This window comes from Electrophorus electricus, chromosome 18 (assembly GCF_013358815.1).
Source record: "Electrophorus electricus isolate fEleEle1 chromosome 18, fEleEle1.pri, whole genome shotgun sequence".
In the NCBI taxonomy this organism is placed as follows: Eukaryota; Metazoa; Chordata; class Actinopteri; order Gymnotiformes; family Gymnotidae; genus Electrophorus; species Electrophorus electricus.
Genome location: NC_049552.1, coordinates 7,098,236 through 7,121,951, shown reverse-complemented (window position 1 = coordinate 7,121,951; position 23,716 = coordinate 7,098,236). Strand labels below are relative to the sequence as shown.

Below are 23,716 nucleotides of genomic sequence, written 5' to 3'. Positions count from 1 at the left end.
CAAATGGCCACATGCATTTGCTCACACACACACACACACAGCCATACACCATATACCATCTACACACGGGATCAGCTCAAATCCTATTTCACAAATCTCATTTCCTCTCTTTTTGAAATGCTGTTCACCATTTCCCAGTTTCACTTTTGCAGCTGTGCCCAACAAACTTCTCCCACTTTCTCCTCTCCTCCGTAGCTAAATCCTGTTTAAAATGCCCATGGTTCTCATTGGCTCCTAGCGTTTCCACGGTGATCGAACCGATTCAGCTGTGACCATGTGACGGTGCATGTGGGAAAGCGGCGACGTCGCCGTTGCCTGTCCGTCACTCTTGGGTCTGGCTGGAGGGTGGGAGGGAGGGATGAAGAGGGAAACTGAGGACGAGAAGAAAGCAGGAACAATTGAATACGCTGGTGAAGGAGGCCCTTAGCAGCTTACATCAGTGTCACGGCAGCTTTTGTGGGTTTTCCGGTCTGACACACACACACACACACACACACACACACCCAACAAGTGAATGGAGAAAGTAAGAGCTTGTGATGATGCACGATAAAAGGAATTTGTGGATGCCCACTTTTTTCCAAGAAGGCAGGAATTATAGGAGCGTCATCTCTGATAAAATGCATTCCTTCTGTTTCCCTCGATCTGAGTGTCAGTTTCTCTCTCTCTCTCTCATTGCCCCTGTCCGTCTTCCTCCTGGCTCATCGCGCACCCCCCCCCCCTCACTCTCCTCTCCCCCACTGTCATTAGTTGCTATGGAGACCGCTCAGTGGCATTATTGCGGGTAGGTTTGGTAGGTTGGGGGCGGGGTGAGGTGGGGAGGAGGAACATGCTCCTGAAAAGCCTGGCTGGGGGTGGGGTGGGGGGGCAAATTTTGAGGTCGGACCAAATTATTGTGTGGTGGGGGGAGGAGGAGAGGGCAGAGGGGAGGAGTGAGAGAGAGAGAGAGAGAGAGAGAGTGTCAGCAAGTAGAAGTGGTTGTGAGAGACCATGCAGCCGTCTGTGTGTGCGCACGTTCCAGAGAGAGAGTGTGTTTGTGTGAAAGAGCTTCAGTCCTCTCGACTGGTCCTGCTTTTGCTCATTACTTCGCAGATCCTTTTTATGGAGTGAACTCAGTCATGTGTGTGTGTGTGTGTGTGTGTGAGAGAGAGAGATAGAGAGAGAGCAGGAGCACGTGGAGGTTTGCTACAGGGTGAGCGCAGAGACAAGAAGTCAGAAAGGGTGAGCTTAGTCGGTGAGTATGTGCGCTTTTTTTATGGAAGATGAGTGTTGGCATGGAGGGTGTGTGTGTGTGTGTGTGTGTGTGAGAGAGAGAGAGAGAGGTAGATTAGTAGGCTCTGTGTGTGGTAAAATGCTGTGTGTTCTTGAGTGTGTGGCAGCAACAGGCTTGCTCTTATGTCTTTAGGTCAAATTGACGAATGTTCCCTGCCTTTGTATTCAGCTGATAGGTGTATGTGTGTCCGCATGTATGTGTGTGTGTCTGTAATAGTAGTAGTTATAGTTGTAGTAGCAGTAATGGTTGTTAATAAAGGTTATTGAACTCTGGCCCCCAGAAAGGAGCTGATTTATTCCGTAATGATGTCCGGGTGAATTTGCATTAATTATTTATTTTATCAGATCCATGGTCATACATTGGCTTGCAACATTCTACCGCTGATTTCCTCCTTTGAAAGAACACTTTGATAGGCTATTTTAATTTGTGTACAATTTGAATAAAGGACACCTGTGCTTGGGTGTGGAGAACTGACAGGACACAGGAAAAGGTTAACTCCTCATCAGGAAGTGCTTTCTTATCAAATGGGTGTATTTTGTAGAGAAAAGGTGTTTAAGTGTGAGACTTCACAGGTTTGAGGGTGTGTGTCTCCATCACCCAGCTGCTTGTGTCTGTGTGAAGCTGGCAGCAGCTGCCTCGTCCATGTTCAGTTGAATCCTAACTCGTGCCCTTTTGACCTTGGATCAATTAAAAACTTAAGCCGTTGCATGCGCTGACTGCTTTAACCAGAACCATGTAGATAAACTTTTACTTCTACTTTACTTGGCAGTTTAACTAAGACATAAGCAAACAAACAAGAAAATGAATGAATGAATAAATAAATAGATCTGTTATTTTTGATTCTTTGGTGAAGGGCTGTGAGTAGGTTTGAAGCGTGTGGTGGGGTTGGGGGGGGTTGTTGATGAACACAGTGAAGGACTGTAAGTAGGTTTGAAGCGTGTGGTGGGGTTGGGTAGAGAGGTTGTTAATGAACACGGTGAAGGACTGTAAGTAGGTTTGAAGCGTGTGGTGGGGTTGGGAGGATATTAATGAACACAGTGAAGGACTGTGAGTAGGTTTGATGCGTGTGGTGGGGTTGGGTAGAGAGGTTGTTAATGAAAATGGTGAAGGGCTGTGAGTAGGTTTGAAGCGTGTGGTGGGGTTGGGGGGGGTTGTTAATGAACACAGTGAAGTACTGTAAGTAGGTTTGAAGCGTGTGGTGGGGTTGGGTAGAGAGGTTGTTAATGAACACGATGAAGGGCTGTGAGTAGGTTTGAAGCGTGTGGTGGGGTTGGGTAGAGAGGTTGTTAATGAACACGATGAAGGACTGTGAGTAGGTTTGAAGCGTGTGGTGGGGTTGGGTAGAGAGGTTGTTAATGAACACGATGAAGGGCTGTGAGTAGGTTTGAAGCGTGTGGTGGGGTTGGGTAGAGAGGTTGTTAATGAACACGATGAAGGGCTGTGAGTAGGTTTGATGCGTGTGGTGGGGTTGGGTAGAGAGGTTGTTAATGAACATGGTGAAGGACTGTGAGTAGGTTTGATGCGTGTGGTGGGGTTGGGTAGAGAGGTTGTTAATGAACATGGTGAAGGACTGTGAGTAGGTTTGATGCGTGTGGTGGGGTTGGGTAGAGAGGTTGTTAATGAACATGGTGAAGGACTGTGAGTAGGTTTGATGCGTGTGGTGGGGTTGGGTAGAGAGGTTGTTAATGAACATGGTGAAGGACTGTGAGTAGGTTTGAAGCGTGTGGTGGGGTTGGGTAGAGAGGTTGTTAATGAACATGGTGAAGGGCTGTGAGTAGGTTTGAAGCGTGTGGTGGGGTTGGGTAGAGAGGTTGTTAATGAACATGGTGAAGGGCTGTGAGTAGGTTTGATGCGTGTGGTGGGGTTGGGAGGATGTTAATGAACACAGTGAAGGACTGTGAGTAGGTTTGATGCGTGTGGTGGGGTTGGGAGGATGTTAATGAACACAGTGAAGGACTGTGAGTAGGTTTGATGCGTGTGGTGGGGTTGGGAGGATGTTAATGAACACAGTGAAGGACTGTGAGTAGGTTTGATGCGTGTGGTGGGGTTGGGAGGATGTTAATGAACACAGTGAAGGACTGTGAGTAGGTTTGATGCGTGTGGTGGGGTTGGGAGGATGTTAATGAACACAGTGAAGGACTGTGAGTAGGTTTGATGCGTGTGGTGGGGTTGGGAGGATGTTAATGAACACAGTGAAGGACTGAGTAGGTTTGATGCGTGTGGTGGGGTTGGGAGGATATTAATGAACACAGTGAAGGACTGTGAGTAGGTTTGATGCGTGTGGTGGGGTTGGGAGGATATTAATGAACACAGTGAAGGACTGTGAGTAGGTTTGATGCGTGTGGTGGGGTTGGGAGGATATTAATGAACACAGTGAAGGACTGTGAGTAGGTTTGATGCGTGTGGTGGGGTTGGGAGGATATTAATGAACACAGTGAAGGACTGTGAGTAGGTTTGATGCGTGTGGTGGGGTTGGGAGGATATTGATGAACACAGTGAAGGACTGTGAGTAGGTTTGATGCGTGTGGTGGGGTTGGGAGGATATTAATGAACACAGTGAAGGACTGTGAGTAGGTTTGATGCGTGTGGTGGGGTTGGGAGGATATTAATGAACACAGTGAAGGACTGTGAGTAGGTTTGATGCGTGTGGTGGGGTTGGGAGGATATTAATGAACACAGTGAAGGACTGTGAGTAGGTTTGATGCGTGTGGTGGGGTTGGGAGGATGTTAATGAACACAGTGAAGGACTGTGAGTAGGTTTGATGCGTGTGGTGGGGTTGGGAGGATGTTAATGAACACAGTGAAGGACTGTGAGTAGGTTTGATGCGTGTGGTGGGGTTGGGAGGATGTTAATGAACACAGTGAAGGACTGTGAGTAGGTTTGATGCGTGTGGTGGGGTTGGGAGGATGTTAATGAACACAGTGAAGGACTGTGAGTAGGTTTGATGCGTGTGGTGGGGTTGGGAGGATGTTAATGAACACAGTGAAGGACTGTGAGTAGGTTTGATGCGTGTGGTGGGGTTGGGAGGATGTTAATGAACACAGTGAAGGACTGTGAGTAGGTTTGATGCGTGTGGTGGGGTTGGGAGGATGTTAATGAACACAGTGAAGGACTGAGTAGGTTTGATGCGTGTGGTGGGGTTGGGAGGTTGTTAATGAACACAGTGAAGGACTGTGAGTAGGTTTGATGCGTGTGGTGGGGTTGGGAGGTTGTTAATGAACACAGTGAAGGACTGTGAGTAGGTTTGATGCGTGTGGTGGGGTTGGGAGGTTGTTAATGAACACAGTGAAGGACTGTGAGTAGGTTTGATGCGTGTGGTGGGGTTGGGAGGTTGTTAATGAACACAGTGAAGGACTGTGAGTAGGTTTGATGCGTGTGGTGGGGTTGGGAGGATATTAATGAACACAGTGAAGGACTGTGAGTAGGTTTGATGCGTGTGGTGGGGTTGGGAGGATATTAATGAACACAGTGAAGGACTGTGAGTAGGTTTGATGCGTGTGGTGGGGTTGGGAGGATATTAATGAACACAGTGAAGGACTGTGAGTAGGTTTGAAGCGTGTGGTGGGGTTGGGAGGATATTAATGAACACAGTGAAGGACTGTGAGTGGGTTTGATGCGTGTGGTGGGGTTGGGAGGTTGTTAATGAAGGTTGCCACAGAGCCACAACCTATGAGAAGCTCTGCCTGGAGGTTGGTTGTCATAGTAACAATGGTCCCTATCTTAGCTCGGTCTGAACTTTCTCTCAAATACCAAGACCTGTCGTGTGTGTGTGTGTGTGTGTGTGTGTGTGTGTGTGTGTGTGTGTGTGTGTGTGTGTGTTTTTTTTAGTTTTTTTTTTTAAATATACACACATATATATAAAAATACATACACACACACAAATACATACACACCCGCATACCCACAGGTATCGGGCTGAATTACATTATCTGTCCTGTAGTAAAATGATGTACTGTAATAAAAGTGAACTTCAAAGTACAGCTTCCCCTTACTGTGTGTGTGCGTGTGTATGTTCATCACTGTAGTTGGCTCTCCTGCAGAGAACCCTTAGCTTTTTTTTTAGCAGTTATTTCACACAGACACACACACACACACACACAGACAAGAAACCCTTAAAACCCTTGGTCTGTTCCACTCACACCCACATAGACACCTTCCTCTTAGGAGGGCTTTTAAGTAGTCTCTAATGCTGAAATCCAGTATTGGCTGTTTCAGATCCCCATCGCACCCATACTGAAGCCCTGAAGTGAAACAGCTGTGTGTGTGTGTGTGTGTGTGTGTGTGTGTGTGTGTCTTTGTGCTTGCCTTATTAAGTTTCTTTGGGGGAATGGTGTGTATTCATACATCATTACCCTGATGTGCTAAGATTATAGGCAGTTGTAGATAAAGCATGATCTCATGACATCCAGTGACTGTTTAACCAGTGGACTAAGAAGGATAAGTGGCCATTTAAGATCCATACAGAATCCAAAAACCATAAAACACTGATATGAGCTCCACCTAAAATGAACTCTGAGGTCAATTCAAACATTTTGTATTTGTTTCTATTTTTAAATGCTGAATTTTAAGAGTGTGTGTGTGTGTGTGTGTGTGTGTGTGTGTGTGTGTGTGTGTGTGAACCATATAATCTTTTTGTATTTACATACATACTGGCATAATTATTTCTCATTGCCTGGCCCTTACTGCTTTTTCCAGTTGCTCATGATCAAACTGCCCTTTCTGCTCTGAGTCATCCTGATATTAGCACTGTAGCATGGGCAGACATTTTGGATCAGAGTGGAGCCAGGGTAGATGTAAGGAGGCCATGTTGTATTTTAGTCCTGATTTTTAGTATCTTAATTACTACAACTGAATGTAATACTTAATGGCAATTAAGGCAAGGAAAAGATGTACAAGCTCACAGTGCAATGGCCTGTGTGTGTGTGTTCACTCAGTAAGGATCCCTTTAGACCAGTAAGACTTTCATCAGAGAGGCGTACTCAGGACACACCTCAGGACATCTCTCTCTCTCTCTCTCTCTCACACACGTGCACACACACACTCTGCGTCAGAAAGGGTCAGAGGGCACTTTTTTGGGCAAGACCGTTAGGAAGCATTGGTACACCCCTCGTCTCCTTTTTGCTGACCCGTTTCCGATTTCAGCCATCCAGAGAGAATTTAGGTCGGCTGTGTGTGGGTGGCGGTGCTTGAATCTCCCTATGTCTGTCAGCTGATGTTTTCGATGCCAGCAGGATGAGCTGGGTGGCTTGCAAGTCCTTTTCCAGCTGCACATGCGCACTGCGGTGCACGTGTTGGTATTTGTTGCCTGGAGATATTTGGTTCTCGCTAGCTGTGCTAAAGGTAATTATCGGGTGGCATATTGTGCATCACACAGACTGCTTCTCCCCCCCCCCTCCTCCCTGCGGAGATGATGGTCTGCAGTCTCTCCTTCTTCCCCTCGTTAGCTCGTCCTTTACCCTTCTTCATTTTTTTGCTCCTCTTCCTCAGAACCTTTTTTTTGTTGTTGTTGTTATTTGTCTGTTTCTTTGTTTCGTTGGCGTAGCTCAGCGGTTAAGGTACTTGACTTGTAATAGGAAGGTTGCCAGTTCAAGGCCCTTAACCCTCAGTTGCTCAAGGTGTACTCAGTCATAATTGTCAGCTAAATGCCATAAATGTAAATATGTACATTTTTGTACAGATCAGTACAAAAATCTGTCCAGGCCACTTTGCAAGTATAATTAACGGCGCTTCCTATATTTTGAGGTTAGTTGGATAATGTAGTAGGTCTGTACGTGCGTTTTTGTGCCTGAGTTGGGAATAATCACCTTGCGCACTGCCTTTGCCTTGAGTCCTTGCAATCAGGCGTGCCGGAGTACGCGAAAGCCAGCCTGAGTCATGGAAGTTGCTGGGGTTTTCCGGTAGCTTCATGTGAGACACACACATGTGCAGAAGTGATTTTTGCTACCTGGTTCCTCCAACTACATATTTGCGAGAGTTCAAATTACGTGCACTCTGGAGACGCGCCTACGGTCCGCTGAGATCGGCCAATGAGACTCGTACCCTACAAGCATGTTTTTCCTGCTGTGCGGAAGGCAGTGTCCCATTGACGCCACAGGAAATGTGGCATTGGGCTCATACTGTGGACTGTGGCAGTTAACGTGAAGGGCGTGATTTTTAAAGCCAAGTGCTGTGTTTGTTTACGTTGCCACAATGATGGTGTCCACCCCTTTATTCCTGGCTGAAGGTGGATACACACAGTTTAGATGATGTCATTTACTCTTGATATTTGCCTGTTTGTACCTTTTTTTGGTTTTGTTTTCTCTTTCTCTCTCTGACACACACACACACACACACACACACGTTAAACTGGTTAGTTAGGGACAGACATGGATAGCCTTCTGAAGGAAGGAGAGAACCATGTGCCTCTGGCCTACATTGGGCAACGCTCTGCATGCGTGTGGGGAGTCTTCTCCTTGAAAAACACGACGACGCACCTGTGCACTGAACTTCAGCAGCGTCTCCCTTTTTTTGCTTCTCTCACGCTGTCGTCTTTTTCTCCTTTCTAATTTCTCCTCGAAGTGTCTGTCCACGGTCGCTCCAGCTTTAAGTGACCTGATTTTTAAAAATGGAATTAACACCAGTCACTTGTAGGTCTCCTCTCCCACCAGACGTGAAAGAGCCGATGCTTCTGGGATCACGGTCAACGTGGCCAACGTCTTTTGCGCACGCGCGCACATGCACGCAGAAAACAAGATCAAGGTCAAAAAGCTCGTTTTTGGAAAAGTTTTTTTTTGGTGTCAGAGGAGGAGAACGAAGAAACAGTTCTTTCCCTTCATCTATCTCTCTCTCTCTCTCTCATAGATTTGTATGCTGGGTGGTGTCAGAATGAGGCCAATCCAAGAATAGAGCAACAGAGTAGTGTTTTTACCATGTAACTGTCTCTGCTAGAAGGACCTAAACTAACCACACACACACACACACGTACACCTAAACACCACCACCATTTTCACAGTAGCGAGGTAGTTACTGGGACTGCGTTTCAGTATAAACTGGATGAATGACGAGACAAATAAAATAGCTGCAGGCACGTCCCATTATACTCACATCTGAGACATGCCATCGGAGTGCCGTAGGGCAAGTGAAGTGAAGTGCTTTTTCTTCATGTTTAAAGGTCTAACACTGGTGACATCTTGAACATTTTGGTCGTTCCACTGACTCTACAAACATGTCTCCATAGTTAAAACTATTCATACCAAATATATCGCTCTATTAATACTTAGTGACCCAGAAATGTGCTCTGAATACTCTTATATTACAGTACAGTATCTTCTCATGGAAGTTCCTTATATTCGAAATAAGCAATTTAACCAAATGTATGACACTTAGATCACCAAGTGTCCTCGTGACTTTGGGCCACTGGGACAGTTGTTTACTCACTGCAGCTAGCTAAGTTCTCAGGACGAATGCCAAACAAACTGTAGCCATTTTTATGCTGTTGGGTATTGTTAATCAGTTAGCTAGATATAGTGTACAATATTCAGGAGCCCTTTTGTTTACTTAATAGTAGTTTCTTCATTGAAGCACAAAATGTTTCCCCTGTGAGGCGGGAATGTTTTAGAAGACGGGGTTGTTTCTAAAAAAACAACAACAACAAAACAACAACAACAAAAAAAACAACCGAACCAAGTCCAGGCTCTATCGCTGATCTCAGCACAGATGAGACATTACTGAGCCACCAGTAGGTCAGGAGAGGGCCTTTGGATCTGGTTCCCTTTATGTGTAGCCCCTGACCATGTTTGGCTCACCTGCCACTTCAATACAGGTAAATTTGAGCGTAGCATTGCATGTATTATAGTAATAATCAGTTTGCCTCTTATAGAAAGGTCAGTGTTTATACATTGTTAAATTAAAGTAGATTTAGCAATCTTAAAAGGGGTTCTCACTGATTTCCTGACTCCCATACTGGTTTTTCTGCTCCTTTGTGCTTTGCTTAGACACAAGCTCACATCTGTGTGTAGAGCAGGTTTGGCAGGTGCTTTTCCTGACTGCTTAGACAGCAGGTGCATTCCCACAACACAGGTGTTTTTACGCTTACCTGGCAACCGGTCTTTTATTTATTTATTTTTAAAATCTGTATGTGTGCGCATGTGTGTGCATGAAACGGCAGGTTGAAGTGGGAGGGAACTAAGTTCAGGTGCTTGCTTTTGCTCACACACAAGTGAACACGGACTGGGTTTGGAGGGAGTGTTTAGCAGGGTGAAATTGACTGAACTGGTCTGGGAGTAGACAGGATAACGCGGAGAAGGAAACAAGTAAAATATATGCACCCCTCCATGGTGAGAAATACGGCTCTTTCACGGTTTGGACTGTCGTTCAGGGTAAACGCTGATTTGGCTTAGTTTTGGTTTAACAACTGGACTCTTACTAATGTTTTACTTACGGTTTTACTGTTTGGGGGGAAACAATGAGTGTAATGTTAAATGTAACGTCAAATGTAATGTTACTTGCTCATACTTAAAAGACTATACTATTGTATATGAAACAATGTCTTGCCAAGAACTCATTTTCTTGAGATTTTGATTGTTAGCTTTGAATTTAATATTGTGAAAAGGATTATATTGTATAGCCCAGTCCAGTGAATTTAACACAAATAACACTAATTTAAACAGTAATCTTGAAGTCTCAGTTTTGTAAGGAAAGAAGCTTAGTTTAGCATATTTCATAGGCTCAGAAGGTCTGATTTTCCAACAACATTAACATATATAATAACGAGTAATAGGAAAACTAGCTAAAACATTGTAAATCACAGTCTGTGAATAGGAGTATTATTAATGGATTCTATGGTAACAGTATAGGGTAGTGATAGAAGCTATGATTACAATGTCAGTAGAAGAGATTATTACCCAAGGAATGCCTGCTTTTGTTGCATAGGGTAAGCTCTGTTTTATAACCTGTAAAAATACAACACTATAAAAGCACTGCAGAATAGGTTTTGTCCTAGATAAAGCCCAAAGATTTTTACATGAAATTGGTTTTATTTTTAAGGTCTTTCTCATTTAAATTACCATGAATTTGCCCTGTGGCAGAGCCGATCTAGGATGCTTCACCTTTTCCTGAGGGATTTGTACTTGCTTTCGGAATGAGACTCTAGAAAATTGGAGAATTTTCCAGTGCTGGCACCGTGGAAGGGCTGGTGGGAATTCTGGGGCAATTCAGAATGTCAGCGGGGCGGGAAGCGAAACGGGATTCATTAAGGGGGAAAGAGGAAGGCTGATTGAACGCTGGCCTAAAGCACTGTGCCATTCCAGGATGCCTGGACCTTCAAGGTGTGGGTGTGTACTGTCTGGTTCCTGAAGGCTTAAAACTGACTGTGGGTGTGGGTGTGTCTCAACAGAACACTTTCTTCTTGCTACACATTTTAATATTGCAAAGATATACACTGTAGGTTGTAAGCCTGACAGAACTGACAGAACACTCTTACTCATCCACTCTTAGACACACACAAACACACACAAACTGACTGTTACTGGCCATCAGGAACAAGCAACACACAATTTCCATTTGATTATGCTATAGAAAGTGTGGATGTTCGTGGCTCCATATTCTGAAATGGCATTGTTGTCGCACTAAATGAAGACATTTAACAGTACACACGCATACCATCAGCAAAGAGTGATAACAAACATTCACTACTTACTTTATTTTTTTTTTAAGAAAGGCATGTACAGCCACTGGGCAGTCAGGTACACCTGCCCCAGGTGAGTGCATTTTATCTGGTGCCATGCGCACTTTCTCAGACATTTGTCCTACCCGTAAACCGTTCGTCAGTTTCTGACTGTGGCACCGCTGCCGACTGGCTGTGTGATTAGAGCGGCGGAGCATTCGCAGCATGGGCCGCTGGCCAAGAGTCGGAGTTCTGCAGAAAACCCGCCGTGCCTGGCAGGAGTATGCACCGTAGCCTCCAACCATCCACCTGCGAGTCCTTTCTGATGGAGTGAGGAGTGGGTGTGGGGGGGTTTGAAAGGAGGAGTTTGAGAGGATTCGCCACCACCACATTCAGGATGCGGTTCGTTGTAAGCGTCCTTGTTTCGGGACCTCTGGGAGGCCGCTATTGATTGGCCGATCGATAGGTGCCGTCTCCCGCGCTGCCAGAGAGGTATTTCTGGTGAATAGGTGTCCTGCTGAAGGTCGAGCCTCTCCTCAAGTTTCAAATATTTGAACAGGAGTGGGAGCAACTGTGTGTGTGTGTGTGTGTGTGTGTGTGCTGGGATTTAATTCTCTTTCTCTCTCCCTCTTTTTTAAAAAAATTTTTTTATTGTGCATCTCTAGACCTCTCCCCCTCGGTCCTACAGTATTCATATGGATCAGTGGACTTGGTGCTGAAAAGGAAAACCCTGCCTCCTCCCAGACCATGCCACACCCACACTGTCGGGAAGCTCCACCCCCAGCCCGCAACCAGGAAGCCGGCCTCACAGAAACCTCAAGGTAGTGAACCCAGCCCTCAGTCATCTGGATCACCCCATACGTTATTCGTTATTCATACAGGGCCATAAAAAAAAGATGTGCACCTTCATTTGTCTGCAGTCCAAGAGAAACTTAAGATGTTTGTCTTTTTTTTGGTCTATGAGGTCACCGTTGAAGTCAGAATGTTCACTGGGATATTTATATCACTCATTTAGAGTATTTTCACAATCACATCTATCGTCCTGTCAAGTTCTCTTCAGCAGCAAGGTGTAAAAGCCTCTAAAAAGGTGTAAAAGTTTGCCAGAATTGCGGAAAAGCGTTGTCTGCCTAAGGCTGCACATGATTTGTTTTGACCTGACAGAAACAGCATGCCTTAGATTCAAACAACCGTAGATAAGCATGAGTTGAACACTGTCAGGGTGTTCAGAGGTTAATACCTGAAAATCCAAAAAGCACAGCACAATTAAAGAACCGCCTGAAGTCAACGGAAAGTCGTCACCTGGAGCAAAGGAGACACCGATCAGGAAGCGTTGGGTTGCAGCCTCCGCAAAGTGGCATCAGCCGACGCTGCCAAAGATTGCGACGGCTTTATTGCACCTTTTTTCTTTTTCCGTTTCCTTTCCAGTGTATGGTGCTTAACTTTAAGCCATTTTACGTTACGAGTTCAGTGTTAAGTGCTGATTGAAGTTTATCTAATGCACCGATAGTTTTCCTCAGCTCGGGTAACTCAGGTATGCTCGGCATAGCCCGGCATTCTGGAAGAGAGCCGGATTCGCTAAACCAAACGTTTCTACTTCATGTTTCTGTTGCATATAAAAAGGAGACATTTTTTATGTTCTTCAGGCTTTGTGCACAGTGTGCTCGTACACTTTTGAAGAATGTTTTTATACTTTTGTTCTGACTATGGGAGGAGATTTAAAAAGGGAAAAGATGTGCAGACAGATTACATTTCAATTAAAAAAAAAAGCTTTCCGGTGTCTGCATTATGCTGTAGGAAGCACATTTCTGATAGGTTATATTTGCTCTTCCTATGCAGCATTTTGAAGTAAAGGCCAACCTAAAGTTAGCTCGATGGCCCTGCCATCACGGTGTCAGTCTTTCAGAGCAAGAGAAGACTGGAGCAAGAGGAAGGAAGCGGCAGTATTTAGCTCAGCAACATGGTCCGCACACACACACACACACACGTCCATCGTGTTTGTAGCCTGCATGGATGTCACTGTATCCCCAGACTACAGCCCACGTGTGCACCGAGAGCGGCTGGCGAAAAATATCAAACGTACACTCATTTTTATAAGCTTTGCATGCTTGGGCTTCGTGCAGAGACTTTTGCATTGTAGGTGAAGTGTCCCTGCTCCCTTCTGCGGACGTGCATGCGTGCGCGTATGTGCGCGCGTATGTGTGAGTGTGAGACTTTACAGTTGTGCAACTGCAGCTGAATAATTTCTACTTCCTGATCACAAAGCAGGAAATCAGTCAGTCGCTGGGCCAAGTGTTCACCATTCGGTCCTCTCTTCAGGGCTCTTATTTCCGCCTCATTCCGCACGTTTTCGGTCGTGTGCACGTGGATTTGACTGTGGCGGCATGGGGACCACGTCCCTTGAGTGCGTGCGAAGGAGTGCGAGGTGTGCAGTCACTGCCTGCGTGGTCCCAGGACTGCTCTGACGCTTTCCCTGTGTGTCTCCTCTCTCTCGTGGCTGGGGGTTACACCCAGTGCCCCCTAAGCCCGCGTACCTGCAGGCTGTGGGGCAGGACCAGCGGTCAGTCCCTCCTGTGCCCCGCCGCCCACTCCCGATCCCACCGCCCAAGCCCCAAGCGCTCGCTGCGCAGAGCGTGGGCATCCTCATCGAGAAGTTTGAGAACGCCAGGTAAGAGCAGAGTGTGTGAGAGAGAGAGTGTGTTTCTTTGCTCATTAGAGATCTGAATCCAAACATAAAGCTGCTTTGTGACGTGTTCTAAAAATATATACAATTTAATGACTTGACGTGTGTGTGCGTGTGTGTGTGCGTGTGTGTGTGTTCTCATTGTGGATGATATTGCTTTGTGTGCAGATGTTGCTTGTGTTGCAGATGATGGTTTTATGATGTACAGGCCAACTCCATGCACTGGCACTGCTGTCTTTTCTGCTTGTTCCTGCTTTTTATGCTCCTCTCTCTCTCTCTCTCTCTCTTTCTCTCTATCTCTCTCTCTCTCTCTCTCTCTCTCTCTCTCTCTCTCTGGCCAACACAATGCTCTTAATTAGTCATTCAGTCCCTAACATGGGTTCAGTACCACACTTCAGAGCTAAACCATAAGATATTAAAGTCGTTTTCAAAGACACTGTCTCAGGATTATGCTTGGAAGAGTGTTCACAAGATGTGCCAAAGGGAAAATGTAGAAGCTGAAGGTGGCTATTTAGTTTACATATGTTGTTGTAAGGATCACTCATCACAAAGAAAAATCTAGTGTACTTCCAGAATCCTGCAGTTTTTATCATGTGAATGTTTGTTGACTTGTTTGTTTGTCTGTGTGTGTTGGTTGCTTCTCAGGGTCCCGATTCTGGGAGTCCACCCTAGGAATCCCCTCCGGCCAAATCGGAGCATGGAGGCTCGTCCCCAAGAACCAGAAACCGCTGGGCTCGGCGAGCCAGGGGCGAGCGATCCTGGGAGGTCCTGCTCCACGGATGAACTGGTGCTCCGTCCCTGTGACGGGTCTGGGATTACAGAGTTACCTGCGTTGGACCGCTTGAGAATAAACTGTACGAAGGACAGGGCCAGCCAGGAAAACCTGGACATACATTGCCGCAGCAGGGACTCGGCCACCAATTTTGGTGACACGCACGGCGACCAGAGCGACCCGGACTGCAACCCCAGCAGCGCGGAGCCCGGCGGCCCGGCAGGCGGAGCCTGCGTGGAGCGTGACAGCGGAGCAGCGGAAGCCGGCGGAAAGGCGCCCAACCGTGACAGCGGGATCGACAGCCCCTCCTGCGGCGGTGACGTGGAGGCCTTCCCCAACGAGGACCCCATCGAGGAAGAGGAGAAGAACGACAGCATCGCCACAGAGACGGAGAGCGTGTCCTGCGTGGGCTCGGGCAATAAGCGGGACTCGACGCAGGATGAGGACAGTGACCTGGATGAAGGGAGCAGTGAGGAACCAGAGTGCCTGGAAAGCAAGGTAAGAATAAACACCTTTTAAAACACCTTTATCTGGTGTCTTCTAGGTGCCCTTCCACTGTTCTCTAATTGACTGTTGTATGGAATAGTTCATGTTTGCTTCAGGTTTCTGTAATAAGAATAGATGATCCAGGCTTGCTCAGGGTGAATGGTTGGAATTACAGTTACAGTAAAGCATGAGTAGATTTGAATCAGGTTCTATTTACAGTAGCGCAGCTCAGGGTGCGTCATGAGGAATAGTGTCCTGTGAGTAACAGCTGCAGCTCATGACAACTTCCTGTTTATCCCATCCAGCTTCCTCATGAAGCTGTGCTATACCTCACCTCGGTATCAGTGGACACTACAGTTACGTGTCACCTGCTGGGGTGTGTACGTGTATGCATGTGGGTTTTTGTCTGGCAAAAGGCTGTCACTGAAAGAAATTCCTTATGGATAAATGTTTGGCACTGCATATTCCATGACACTGCAAAAGGTAGAACTAACACCATCTCATTCTAAACAATTTCAGCAATAATAGACATTTATGTTTCTGGACAGATGAAGCCTGACTTTCTTACCTGGCTACTTTAAATAATAGCACGTAGCATGGGACTTTTTTTTTTGTTAGTACTGGAAGAAGAGAGTGTATAAGAGAACAAGTTATGAAAGCAGATGACTGACAGACCAAGCTTCTCTGCTTCTGCGTTGAGATGCTGGTTTGGCTGTCTTTAGGTCCTCGCTGCAGCCTTAGCATTACTGGTTTTGGCCTCGAACAGGTCGTCTTGGTCGTCACCAGTGTGCTGGTTGGTTGGTAACGTGCCATTTGCTTCATGTCATCTCATGCTTAGATGCTGGTCTCTTCCCATTTTGAGTTAAGAAGTGACAAGCTGACAAATCAGTATCAGCTCGTGTGCCTTTCTCACACGCTCTCTCTTTAACTCTCGTTCCATCTGTCTCTATCTATCAATTTATCTACATGTAGGTGCCTAGTTAGCTGTCTCTATGCCCATCTGTCTGCCTACAAGTACATTTAAGCATTGCCTGAAGCATTATGAAAATACAGAACAATGAACTCTAAGCCGCCATAGGAAGAGTCTGCGCAGGGACACTTTTACAGGTACCGGAACGAACGTCCTCGGCTGACATTCAAAACACAGAAGCCGTTTTCAGAGCAAGCCCTAGCGGCGCGCTGGTCCTGGGTCCGTTTCCCCTGAGGCTACAGGACACGAAGGCAGTATGCGAGTTGCACTTGAGATGAATTCGATTGATGGAGGTCTTTTAGACTGCCAGGGACACCGCTGTCCTGTTACAGGGTTGAGGGATCGACTTAAGGAATCTGATCCGCACACGACCTGCGTGCGCACACAGTGGTGATATTGGTTGCTATTCCAAGTCTAAGCACATAAGATCTTCCTGTAAAAAGACCTGCTAAATATTGTATTAAACAGAGAGAGGCTCACTCAGAAAGATGAGTTAGAGCGAGGAAGTGAGTGAGAGACAGACAGACAGACACAGACAGACACACACAGACAGACCGCCCGACACACACACACACACACACACACACACACACACACACACACACACACACACACACACACACACACACACACAAAGACTGTGGGTGTGTTAATGGTTTTACTAAGCCCAGGTGTGTCGGGGAGCTTAACTACTCTGTTTCCTATCCTGTCTGAAGAAAACACCCCAAGCATAAACACCGACACATAGACACATACATACACATGAAACACACCCTAATGACTGGATACACACGAACTAATAGCAGTATGCTGGCGTGTGTCTGTCTGTACCTCCCCTCTTCACACACACATGCACACACCTTTTCCTTAGTTGTTTTTTTTCCAGTTAATTGCCAGAGAACACCCATTTGCAAATGCTAGCAACGCCTCTCCTGTTTCCTGATGGCCTGGGCCGTGACTACCTATGACTGTGACTGACTACGGTTTCTCAGAGGAACTGAGTGCGTGTCCGTCCGTGTGCACGCACGCGTCTCTGTGTTTGTGTGTGAGCGAAAGGGAGAAAGAGACAGCTGACATGTTGATGGGTTTTTTTTTAATGACTCTACTGTCAAACAGGATGTGGGCAAGAGCTTTGCGCGTTACACAAGGACCAGAGAGAGAGGGAAAGAGGCTGAAGATAGCAATGAGGACAGAGCGGGAAGAGATAGCGAGACGGAACATGAACCCCATTGCAATCTGACCCATGCTTCCGAGAGAGCCTCGCAGCTTGATGCGTCGTCGTCGCGTTGTTGGATGTGTCTGCCCATGCAGTCGCTTCCATGCCTCTTGCTGTTTCCTGACGCGCCCCCTGCCTCGTGTGCACGTACGAGTGTGTGTGCACCAGCATCACGGCTTTAAAGTCCCTGACACGTTTCTTCTTGCAGAGATGACCATGCTATGCACCAATCTGTGCCCTCCATTTAATAAGTGAACGGTTTATTTAGAATCCGTAGTGCAGAGATTCATTTTAGTCGACAGCCCGAGAGAGGACATGTAATGTAAGGGAACAACTTTACCTTATAATAAATGCATACAATTCTCACTTGGTCTTGGTTAAAGGCATGGCAGCAGTTCTTAACATGCAAATGCTAACACATGTTTTCTTTACTCAAAAAAACAACATGAAGATCTCTGTCTGTCTCAGGGCCTGCAGTCTGAGTCTCAGAAGCTCTTTAACATTGCTAAAGAACTTCTCCACACAGAGGAAGCATATGTTAAAAGACTCAACCTCTTGGACCAGGTATCAGACACACACACACACACACACACACACACACACACACACACACACACACACACACACACACACACACACACTTTTGTGCACCACACACACACACACACACACACACACACACACACACTATGTAATTGATTTTTGTCTGACAAAAATAAGCAGGTAATTTGAGTGCTCTTCACCATCAGCAAGGTGGGGACCAGGATCGACTAAGATCGAATAGATCCTGCACATATACCAATATATAAACATACAGCCAGCGTAATAATTGTAGCTGTGTCTATTTCTTACACACACAACTTCCTTTTTTCACTTTGTACTTCTGCTCAAATTGGTCTCCATCTGTAACATATTACATATTCATTCTTCAGACACGACAAGTGAAATTAACATTTCCATTATAGAAATGAATGGATCCAAAAGAAATATACAAATGTTATCAGTGGTGTTATCAGTGTTATCAGTCACTACCTACACAAATGTTGGGCTTACATTCCCATATCAGTTACAAGGTTTTCTATAAGATTGACCAAGGTGAAGGAGCCTTTCCCAAGCTCAGCTTTACTTCTGGGCCTTTGGAATAAGACCTGGATGTAAATATTATTCAAACCCGCATGCTGCAGTGTCATGAGCGATTGAAGAAATTGTAGGTCTTCAACGTGGAGGACTGAATAAACCCTTCACGTCCTCAGTCATGCTGAAAAGGAATCTCACACACTGCACAGTGGTAGTTCACGGGTTAAGGTACTTGACTAGTAATCAGAAGGTTGCTGGTTCAAGTCCCACCACTGCCAAGTTGTCACTGTTGTGCCCCTGAGCAAGACCCTTAACCCTCAATTGCTCAAGTTGTATTCCGTTAGAATTTTAAGTCACTTTGGATAAACGCGTCAGCTGAATGCGGTAATTGTAAATAATAGCGCTCTTCGCACTGGACACTTCTCTAACGGAGGAATGCGGAAAGGGAACAAAGGATGTTCAGTTTCTAAAACACCTGTTTGATGAGAAATGTGTAAGCACCTTAAGGTCATGCTCATCTTGTTTCAATCAGTTCCATTTGAGTTATATAGAACTTTTTACAATACACTTTATCCCCAAGAAGCTTTGCAGTGGGGGGGACCGAACTCCGAAGGAAAGCCCTCCTCCGTTGGGCAATCCTGGATAAGCCTTAGAAGCACACTTGCTTGGCTGGACCGCGGCTTTTAAAAAGACATTAGCTTCAGACTAACTGGCAGCTATCTCATTTATTACCTAAATCTCGTCGGCTACCGTTTCTCTGTGGTTTGTTTTAAAAAATGGTCAATGCAAGGATTCACAATTCAAACCAGAAAACCACAAGCTGGTCATCGGTAGTAACAATGTGGATCTGTGGATGAGGAGTGGGTGGCTCACCGCTGTGCTGGGAAGAAGTGTAGGGTGTTTTAGGACCATTATTAGCTTTCACCGCACCGATTATAGCTGCAAACATATAGTGAGTTTAGATTTGTTCTTAATTTGTTGGCACACGAGTTCTGGGTTTGTGTATAAAGGTATGCATGTTCTACTGTTCATGTCACTTGTCTGATTACAACTTGTGAACACATTAGGACAGGTGTGTTTCATCTCTCATTCTTCTTTCTTTCTGTAGGTGTTCTGTACAAAGCTGACAGAGGCAGGTATTAATCAAGAAGTGATCACAGGTATTTTCTCAAACATCTCCTCAATCTACTGCTTCCATCACCAGTTCCTGCTGCCAGAACTACAGATGCGTATAACACAAGAGTGGTGAGAGTTCTCTCTCTCTTTGTGAAAAGCACATAAATATATAGATTTGTGAAGGGTAGGCATTACCATGAATGCTTTGTTTGTGAAATTCATTTTTGTGGTTACCTCTTTTTTTGTAATTGCTGTGAGTGTACATGTCTGTGAGTGTGTGATGGGCAAGATTATCAGATGTTCTCAGTTCACACCAGGGGATTTCATAGCTATCTCATTTACAGTATGACTTATATAGTGTGTGTGTGTGTGTTACAGGAACACAAATCCACGAATAGGGGACATCTTACAGAAATTGGCTCCATTTATGAAGATGTATGGAGAGTATGTGAAAAACTTTGATCGGGCCATGGACCTGGTTAACACGTGGACCCAAAGATCGACCCAGTTCAAAAGTGTGGTGCAGAATATCCAGGTTGGAGTTTATGTATGCATGACAACAAGCCCATTCATGAGCTAGAAAGAGAGAATGGATGGGGCTATGGAAACAAAAACATGTTTGTATTTAAAGAATAAATAAGGTTTCTTATCCAGCAAGTTAATTCTGAAAATAATATCCTCCTTTAGCAGTTTTCTATTATTATATAAAGTTGTAAACATTGTTCATATATTCAATTTGCTTCTGAATCCTATGCAAGTAAACAGATGTGCAAATGTGATATAAATCAACATAAATCAAGGGGTTCGGGACACACTGACCAGCTCCACCCAGTAGGACCTGCTGTTTTGTATGTTTTTGAGGCCTCAGAAGGTAGCTAGTTTAAATCCTCATTTGCCAAGGATTAAGGAGGTTGTATTTTTGGGGACAGTGGCTTACATGTGTGAGGGAATGACCTATTACAGTGGGAATGGATCAAGTTTGAAGTTCCTAAACCAATCCAGTGCTTTGGGAAGGCGGAGCTCCGAGCCAGAGCAGTGAGCACCAGGTGTGTTATCGAGGACCAGTACCTGTTGATGCCCATTCAGTACAAAATGCTAGGTTAGACATGAGAAGAAAAGGCATCTGAGCCGCTTCTGTAACAAGCTGGTTTTTTGGGCAATATAATGCAAAAAGATGGAACGTGGGCCATATGATTTAACAATAGCCACCTGAAGGATAATAATAACATAATACAAGTAGCTGGGTGTCCAGCAAAACGCGTGTAGCTGTGGTATCAGCTGTGTGGAAACAGTTCTCACTAAAGGAGAAGTCATGGCATACTGTTGACTGTGCATTTGTTCTTGTAGCATTAGTCAGGGAAGTCTGAGCACTTCGAGGACTTCGTTTTAAAGGAAGTGCTTCAGTTCAAAATGACTTTTTTTTAAATAATTTTTTTCAAGCATCATTCTTTTTCTAGAGAAATATTGAACTGGTATTTCTATCATCTGGTTCTCAAGCTTTTGGTAAAGGTACCGGAAAAGAAAAAGGGTTATTGACCCATCGCTAATGTGAAGTGTTTCCAGTGGCCTTTGTGCTTTGATAACATCTTGAATCGATCAAAAGGAATGAAACGGTATTTCCTTAAACATCTGTTCAGAAGCTTGAACATTATTGATAGTTGGAGCAAACCTAGTTCTGGTTCTCCCAGTGCTATGGAGCGTTCTCCAGTTAAAGGTGCGGAGGCTGGGTGATGGCAGGGAGCCGGCGTAGAGGGGAAGTCCCTGCCGTTGGCCTTGCTGGGCAGACGATTTTGTGTTCAACAGTGACTCTTGTGCATGGGCTCCCCATTACAAGATCACATCTGGCTCTGCTAGACTAGTGCAAAAATAACTTCAAGAAATCAGTGGCCTATCATCCTGTAGGTGTTTCGTGCACTTTAAAGGGACAGTGTTTAGCTCCTGTCTAATGCATCAAGGCTGAGGAGTGCTGGTACTGCGCTTGCTATCTGCTAAAATATGCATTCACACTACTACTGTTGGACCCATCAGGTCATTGACACGTTTGCTCAGTTTTGCTGCTTTGGCAGGAGAAGACTCATGTGTGTGCATGCATGTGTTTGTGCGTGTGTGTGTCGGCCTGCAGAAGCAGGATGTGTGCGGTAACTTGACACTGCAGCATCACATGCTCGAGCCAGTGCAGCGCATCCCTCGCTATGAGCTCCTCCTCAAAGACTACCTGAAGAAGCTTCCCAATGACGCACTAGACAGGAAGGACACAGAGAGTAAGTTAGCCAATCATATGCACCCTTTCTTTTTGTCACTGGCTAGCAAGTACATTACGTCCAGCGCTCTTTTTGTCATGTGTGTTCGTGGGTGTGTGTGTGTGGGGGTGTGTGCATGCTTGTATAACCCCAATTTCAACCCGTAAAACCCCCCTACACCATCCTCTTTTGGGAATAAATTTGCCCATTTAAGGATAATAAAGTGTACCTTTATCTTGTCACACTGGCTTAACTTCTTTGCTATAAAAGTGTATCCTTACTTTAAAGGGCACACTGGTAAATTTGCCATTAAGTCTATGTACAGGGTGTTTGACACCCCAGCTTTACCATTTGTAGTTTGCTGCCAAAATATGCTGAAGGTCAAATGACCGACCCAGTGAGGGTTAAATGTTTGCTAGAATGATCTTATAGCCATAAAAGGTGATTCCATTCAGAGCATTTTTCACAGTGTTTATGTCTGTGTCTACTGTCAAGTCTTCCAGGTGGTGTAAAAACTCTCTCTGCATCCATTTTTTTTAACCTCACCCCCCCCCCCCATGCAGGGTGTGTGTGTTGGCTGGGTGTATGTGTGCAGAAACACTGTGGTGTTTCTGCCTTAAGTATAGTGTGTGTGTGTGTGTGTGTGTGTGTGTGTGTGTGTGTGTGTGTGTGTACTCACACTCTCTCTCTCCTCTCTATCTATCTCTCTATCTGTGTGTGTGTGTGTGTGTGTGTGTGTGTGTGTGTGTGTGTGTGTGTGTGTGTGTACTCACACTCTCTCTCTCCTCTCTATCTATCTCTCTATCTATCTGTGTGTGTGTGTGTGTACTCACACTCTCTCTCTCCTCTCTATCTATCTCTCTATCTATCTGTGTGTGTGTGTGTGTACTCACACTCTCTCTCTCCTCTCTATCTATCTCTCTATCTATCTGTGTGTGTGTGTGTGTGTGTGTGTGTGTGTGTGTATGTATATATATATGTATGTGTGTGTGTGTGTGTGTGTGTGTGTGTGTGTGTGTGTGTGTGTGTGTATATATGTGTGTGTCTGTGCACGTGACCTTTTTCTCTGCATCTCCCTCAGAGGCTCTGGATTTGATCTCCACAGCAGCTAACCATTCTAATGCCGCCATCAGAAAGATGGTAAGTGTAGCAGCTTCTAGTCTACAAAAGCCTTGTCTACGACTGACAGACAGGATGTATTGCTTCCACTTCCTGTCTGTGTTGACAGATATTCTCTTGTGTAAATGCCTCTGTCACTTTTTTACTTCTTCTCCTTCTTTCACGTTGTTTTCTCCTTTTGCTTAGAATTATTTTTCTTCTATGGTTTTTGTTTGTTTTTGTTTTTTTTTTTTACAGTTTCATATCTATAAGATTTTAGAGTACACAAGGTTTTCAGAGAAATGTATGTATGTATGTATGTATGTATAAGGTGTACACAATCAGAACCAATAGAAACAACATGGAACATATGAATAAATGTATAAATGTGTACTTTATAGCCACAGTAATGTGTGTGGATGTAGCCATTTCGAACTAATTTATGGCCAAAGGTTAATGGCCAACCTGTGTACATTTGTCATGTCAGTCAAGATATAAAAAATCTTACCTAAACAGTGAACGTTTTAATATTTCCAAAACCTGCCACCTCTTCTATAACATTTTGTTTCATCTATGTCTGTCTGTGCATGTGTGCATGCGTGTGCATATATGTGTGTGTGTGTGTGTGTGTGTGTGTGTGTGCGTGTATGTGTAGGAGAAGATGCACAAATTGTTGGAGGTTTATGAGCGATTGGATGGTGAGGAAGACATTGTTAATCCAGCCAATGAACTTATTAAAGAAGGCCATATAAAGAAGATGTCTGCTAAAAATGGCACCGCTCAGGACAGATACCTCTACCTGGTGAGTCTGTACCTCTAGGAATTCGAATCCCAGAGCCAAACCCCGTGAGGACGATCCATGTGAATCAGAAACATGATCCTAAAGTTTCAGTGTGATAATTGTATGAATTCAGATGAATAAATCAAGAATCTTCGGCCGTGGGGTTAAAATAGGTCTTACGCTAAAGGTTTGTCACTGTGTGCTGCAGTTTGTCATTTAGGGGTGTGTGTGTGTGTGTGTGTGTCCTCTCCACAGTTCAATAACATGTTGCTGTACTGTGTGCCCAAGCTGAGACTGATGGGACAGAAGCTTAGCGTACGAGAGAGGATTGACATCACAGGCCTGGAGGTATACTGCAGGATGGGA

General features: G+C 45.2%; 1 protein-coding gene across 3 annotated transcripts in view; it reads left to right on the top strand.

Annotated features, from left to right (window-relative positions):
* fgd (faciogenital dysplasia) overlaps positions 1-23,716 on the top strand; it is a 38,458-nt gene that overhangs the window by 9,834 nt on the left and 4,908 nt on the right. For 2 of the 3 annotated variants that reach the window (XM_027015021.2, XM_027015020.2), the window contains exons 2-11: positions 11,580-11,735; positions 13,426-13,579; positions 14,240-14,864; positions 17,507-17,602; positions 19,224-19,360; positions 19,610-19,766; positions 21,354-21,492; positions 22,553-22,611; positions 23,225-23,371; positions 23,606-23,698. In XM_027015021.2, coding sequence (XP_026870822.2) covers positions 11,580-11,735; positions 13,426-13,579; positions 14,240-14,864; positions 17,507-17,602; positions 19,224-19,360; positions 19,610-19,766; positions 21,354-21,492; positions 22,553-22,611; positions 23,225-23,371; positions 23,606-23,698 — 1,763 coding nt within the window. Of the gene's footprint in view, positions 1-11,579; positions 11,736-13,425; positions 13,580-13,908; positions 14,098-14,239; positions 14,865-17,506; positions 17,603-19,223; positions 19,361-19,609; positions 19,767-21,353; positions 21,493-22,552; positions 22,612-23,224; positions 23,372-23,605; positions 23,699-23,716 lie in introns of those variants that run through there. The other variant, XM_027015022.2, reaches the window with a different exon arrangement.